The 5,633-nt window shown below is 28.1% G+C and overlaps 2 protein-coding genes across 2 annotated transcripts; both read right to left on the bottom strand.

The window, feature by feature from the left end:
- Window positions 1–143: 143 nt before the first annotated feature.
- LOC124955749 (gamma-aminobutyric acid receptor-associated protein) lies at window positions 144–1,893 on the bottom strand. Its single transcript, XM_047510635.1, has 3 exons — window positions 1,617–1,893; window positions 392–589; window positions 144–249 (listed from the first exon to the last, which is right to left on the bottom strand). Exons 1-3 carry the CDS (start codon window positions 1,704–1,706, stop codon window positions 184–186), a joined length of 354 nt encoding a protein of 117 aa, XP_047366591.1. The 5' UTR covers window positions 1,707–1,893; the 3' UTR covers window positions 144–183.
- On the bottom strand, window positions 1,830–4,244 carry LOC124955744 (60S ribosomal protein L22-like). Its single transcript, XM_047510623.1, has 4 exons — window positions 4,107–4,244; window positions 3,698–3,838; window positions 3,199–3,320; window positions 1,830–3,119 (listed from the first exon to the last, which is right to left on the bottom strand). The coding sequence occupies exons 1-4, from the start codon at window positions 4,113–4,115 to the stop codon at window positions 2,972–2,974; spliced, it is 420 nt and encodes a 139-aa protein (XP_047366579.1). The 5' UTR covers window positions 4,116–4,244; the 3' UTR covers window positions 1,830–2,971.
- Between the last annotated feature and the right edge of the window lie 1,389 nt (window positions 4,245–5,633).

The raw sequence follows: 5,633 nt of genomic DNA, 5'->3' as shown, positions 1-5,633 counted from the left end.
CAAGATCAGAGTGCAGCGCTAAAATTTTAAACATCATCAGATTACTGAGGGCTGTCAAATTGGTTACACTTTCAAAAGCGTCTATGAAGACTACATCGTAGATGATAGATTTTTTGCTGTCGACTTCTTTTTTTTTTTTTTTCCTTTTTAATTTTTTTTGGCATTTACCAACATCTCAATTATTTAGTGGCCATACACATTTTCATCGCTGTAAGCTATGTATAGGAAGAAGTCCTCCTCGTGATGTTCCTAATAAACAATTTTAAAACTGCTATTAAATTTATTTCATTAAAGTTACCATACTTATTGTATATATCATTATTTCAATAAGAAATTAATTAAATCCCTAAGTATCTATTTCAATGTTATTTAAACTATTATTATTTTTTACCGCATATAGAGATCCCATGGTTGCGCTTGTAGGAGGAATGATATTGTTAACAAAGAAGAATAAAGCATCCTCTGGGCGAAGGTGAATCCTCTTGCGGATTAGAAAGTAAAATTGTCCAACAGTCAGGTCAGATGGTACAAGATATTTTTGTTTATCCAAATCACTAATTTTGGCTTTAGGTGCCTTTTCAACGATCACCTGTCATCATATTTACTATGTAAACTATTAGTCAACAAAACTCAAGGTATCATTATTTTTCTCTATGTTCTAATTCATTTCTATTCTTGGCAAGTTGCCCGAATTCGGAATAATTTAATAATTATATATTGAGAAATATAATTAATGGCCGTTAGATAAGAAACTTTTAAGGATTTCTTCACACATTTGCAATAAAATAAAAAAAGAAATAAAAAGAGAATTAAACGAAGAAAACAGAAAAAAAAAAAAGAAAGAAAGAAAAGAATTTTTGTTGATCAATTAAACAAAAACAAAAAAAAAAAAAAAAAAAAAAAAAAAAAAATCTTAATCTTTTTCTATCACGAATCAACAAGAAGTTCGTAGCATTAAGCGTAACATAGGATCGATAGAACTTGAATAATCGTACGTAGTACGTTTGGACGATAAACGATTCTTAATTTTACTGTCCAGATATTGATTGACAAGGAAGTGAAAGGAAAAATCAAAAGAATAAAAGAAAGGGGAGGAAAAAAAAGAAAAAGAAAAAGAAAAAGAAAAATGAATTCTTTGGGTTAAAAAGAAAAAAATATATTTTTACGACGCAATAGAACGACCTTGGAAAAAAACGAGAAATCGTAGAAAAAGATAAAAGGTACTTTACGTCGTCAATTTTGAAACGTTTGAGAACAAAGAGAGAAAGAGAAAGAGAAAGAGAAAGAGAGAGAGAGAGAGAGAGAGAAAGAGAGAGAGAGAGAGAGAGAAAAAGACAGAGAAAAAGGTAAACGGGAATAGAAAAAGAAAGATAGAGAACAATGAAGTAAAATAGGAAAAAAACAAAGCCAGAGTTATTGTGTAAACTCGTTTATCTTTACATACGTTCAACAAGCTCTCTCTTTCTCTCTCTCTCCCTATCTATCTATCTATCTATCTGTCTGTCTGTCTGTCTGTCTGTCTGTCTATTTTCCTTTAAATTGGCAGTGAAACGTAATTTTTGTCCGACGAATTGATTTAGATATATATATATATATATATATATATATGTACTTACAGGCACCCTGTCCGGATACTTTCGTCGTATCTTTTCACCCTCAGCCTTTCTCTTCTCGAAAGGATGCCCCTCCTTGTATTCAAACTTCATCGTTTCTCTCGTGCTAATGGCACGAGACACAAACTCTCTGACACAGCGACTTTCTTCTTCCTTCTTTCTCCTCTGTCGTTCTTCCTCCTACCTTCGTCTATGGATAGTATGTACGTATGTATGTATATATGTATGTATATACTTTTCCGTCTAATACTTCCTTTTTACACGTCAATGCGCGAAATATCAATTTTTTTTTTTTTTTTTTTTTTTTTTAGACCTTTCAATTGACTGAAAAAAGAAAACTATTAGAGAAGGGGGGAGAGAGAGAGAGAGAGAGAGAGAGAGAAATGGAAAAAGAGAAAGAGAAAGACGACGAAACGAACAACTTTCTCAACGCTTCTGTCACAACAATCGCCGTATGTCACTTAAGCTTCGTCTTAATGCACAATTCTTTACTGCGTTAATAATACTCGACAATTTAATGCGAAAAAACGATCTTACAATGGGTTTTAACGTAGGATCACTTCTCTGAATGATATTTTTCTAATTGGCAGAGTCACGTTTTACGTGTTACCGAATACGAATCGATGATAGGAAGATCGTAGATGAATAAGCTGATAAATCAGGGTCGAACATAGATATCAACTTCGCCTCTACCTTAAAAATATTCTTTGGGATTTTTTGTTTACATGTAAAGTAGTATTATAAATTTATCAAAATGACTGTTAAAGATGATTTTTTCTGATCTGTGTTGCAAATTTTTTTACATTTTGTTTTATATATAAATATAAATATATATATATATATATATATATGTATACATATATATACACACAAACACATATATAAATGTTTAATATACTTCGTTGTGTATCTTTGATCGTGTTAATATTCGGGCACTATATTACCTTATATTAAGTCGCTCCTGTTCGTTATAAACAGGAATGGAGAGTTTCCATTTGTCGCCAAGTATCACGTGACACGTATACGGTTTTCATAAGTATCACTTTCTACTTACATACGTATGCAGTTTAAAGTATTTATCTTTTCCTTATTTCCTCAAAGATGTTGCAATAAAATACATGCATATATATGGTATAATGTATATATAATGTTTTCGATACTTTATTATTTACAGATTTAAAAATAAAACTTATCCGATTTTATTTACGCTAATTTCATGAACCTTCCTAAATATCTAAGTTGATTAATGATTAATATATACGTATATTTTAATTTATTTAAAACTCTTAGAATTTTTTTATGATTTTATTTTTAGAAATATGTACAGAATTTTCTGCAATGGTTTGTAAAATAAAATTTTACTCTGCGTCCTCCTCGTCGTCGTCTTCCTGACTATTAATCTGGAAATATCTCAACTCGTAGGTCTCTTTATCTTGTGACACTACACGTAACCAGTCACGCAATTTGTTCTTCTTCAAATATTTCTTTGTCAAGTATTTGAGATATCTGTATGAATAAAAAAATTGTTCCAATCAATGTAACTACTTATATATTATAGATTATATTATTTTTATATAATACGTACCGTTTAGAAAAATCAATATCACTATTAACAGAAAGTTTCATTTTGTTACGTTCAATGGTAACATTGTTTCCAAAATTGTTTGTTTTCCCGCTGACTTTTATTCTTTCTTGAAGGTATTTCTCCTGTAAATTAAGAATTTGTAAGGGATTGAAAATTTCTTTGTCAAACACACAGATCAAAAATTTTGAATTGCAGATTAAAAGTTAGATACTGAAGAAAAAATACTGTATATGTGAATGTACAACTACACAATATACAAATGGAATAAATAGTATGTATATTATAATCATAATATTAAGATAACAACAGCATATACGTCATTATTAAAACATAATATCATAATAGATGATTCTGTAAAATTATGAAAGGTTAGAACTGTTGCATTCGATATATTCAAAATCTTTGAATTGTACACAATCAAAATGTTTGTTGACAAAATAATGATATGACTTGTAGAGATTATAGATAGAGCATATAAATCATTGTTACAATAACTTACAAAATTGGCTACATCCATAATATTATCCTCCACAGGATGCGTACAGTCGATCGTAAACTTTAGGGATACTTTCTTTTTTTGGCCCTTACCTCGAAGGGCTTGTTTTTTGCTACTTGAGCCTTTGGCTTTCTTTGTTACGGTCTGAAAGAGATAAATTAAATAAAAAAATAATTCATTTGTAACATAAAATCATTCTAGTTCTGAAACAACATGTGACAAAGCCGTCAAAATATCTTCGCGGCCAAACATTTTCTATCTATTTTTATCTAGACCATCTTTTTAAAAAATCAGCATTCATTATTATACCACGTGAAAGCATAATTGAAACTTTCAACTTGTAATTATAGTTTTATCACAAGCTAATATATTTTCTCTTTATATTTATTATTTTCTACAAGATGAGACTTACCAGAGCCATGTTTACGACTTATGGGAAACCGAAAGAATTGTCCGCTCCGTGGCGACACCGTTCAGAGTGTAATAGTCAGTGTCACCAATTCCCGACACGACATCTGAATATGGATATTTATTTAGTTACTAGCATTGTAAATAGTTATTTTTAATAATAAGTAGTTGGTAAATATATATTCTAGGCAACATACCGGGAAATACGAAAGTTCATGTTAGATAGATATTCAGAAAGTGTAGAAAAAACGCTTCGAATTTACCAAAGACCATAGTTAATTTAGTTATAACCTAAATTTTAAAAGTTACGACATAAAAATTAATTATCTTTCTTCAAGTGATGTTGATTATGAATAACCATTATAAATGATTGAAATTTTTTTTACTATTACTAATTACTGGAATTGTTGATGTCAATTATTTTTTTATATTAATTATGAATAATATTAATAAAAAAAATTTGATAATCGAAAATTCAATAATCAAAAAAATTATAATCGAAAGTAATCGAAACAAAATTCTAACTATCAAAATTGATTACCTGTAACAAAAAAAAAAATCCTGCCATCAATATTGTTTATTCATAACCAAAATGAAACTTCTGTCATTAATGATGATTATTGATAATAAAAAAATACTTTTCGTCAGTGATAATGGTTATTCATAACCATAAACAATTTCCATTGTCAATAATGGTTATTCGTAATCAAAAATAATTTCTGTCATTGATAATTGTTACCAGTAACTCAAAAAATTTTAGTTATTTATAATGGTTATTCATAACCAAAATAAATAAATTTTAATATTTTTTAATGATTTCGTTTTTCAAAAAATTTCTACAAAACTTAATGATTAATGACTTTGATTTAAATAAAAATTAATTTTTTCTCAATGATTTCATTTGACGTAAGTTTTTAAATAATTACTCTTTTCGGTTTTTAAAAGTTACGATATAAAAAGTAAAATATTTTTGCTCGCAAGAAATAAATCCTTTATTGTGATTATTTAAACCTAACTCTCCCGATTCAATGCGTTACAAGTGCTTTCAATTTTATAATTAAAAATTTTTGCTTTTTTCCTTAAGTCGATTTGAAAATTTTCATTCTTTTTTTCATCAACATTAAAGATAATTTAAGATATTTATTTTATTTCTTTCTTTTTTCTTGTTACCGAGTTTCGTCAATCTTTATTAAAAATCATCACTTTTGAATGTAATATAATTTGGTGTAACAAGTTATTGAATAAAAAGTATAGTCTAAAATAAAATTAGTTTTGAATTATAGAGTTTTAAATAACAGAGAATTTAATAAACGATTTTTTGTTTAACTTGTTAATCAACAAATACTCAATCCATCGTTGTAAAATTATTAATTATTATATATTCACAAATGTGACAGAGGATAAATGGAAAAATTTAGATTTTATCATTTGTACATTAATCTTCCTCATAACTTTATTTAAGCCTAAGATACAGTAACATCTACGTCAAAATATGGCTAGATCAACGCAGATTTGTGTTGCATCTAACTCA

The sequence above is a fragment of the Vespa velutina genome, chromosome 1, assembly GCF_912470025.1.
Source record: "Vespa velutina chromosome 1, iVesVel2.1, whole genome shotgun sequence".
Classification (NCBI taxonomy): Eukaryota; Metazoa; Arthropoda; class Insecta; order Hymenoptera; family Vespidae; genus Vespa; species Vespa velutina.
The sequence above is the reverse complement of the archived record's forward strand: the minus strand, read 5'-3'. Positions and strand labels throughout refer to the sequence as shown.

Coding starts and splice junctions, on each gene's coding strand:
- LOC124955744 (XM_047510623.1), bottom strand. Junction 3,321..3,697: donor TTATGGATGTAGCCAATTTT/GTAAGTTATTGT, acceptor CTTAATTTACAG/GAGAAATACCTTCAAGAAAG. Junction 3,120..3,198: donor GATATTGATTTTTCTAAACG/GTACGTATTATA, acceptor TTATTCATACAG/ATATCTCAAATACTTGACAA.
- LOC124955749 (XM_047510635.1), bottom strand. CDS start 1,706: ATGAAGTTTGAATACAAGGAGGGGCATCCTTTCGAGAAGAGAAAGGCT. Junction 590..1,616: donor AGTATCCGGACAGGGTGCCT/GTAAGTACATAT, acceptor ATATGATGACAG/GTGATCGTTGAAAAGGCACC. Junction 250..391: donor CCATGGGATCTCTATATGCG/GTAAAAAATAAT, acceptor ATTGTTTATTAG/GAACATCACGAGGAGGACTT.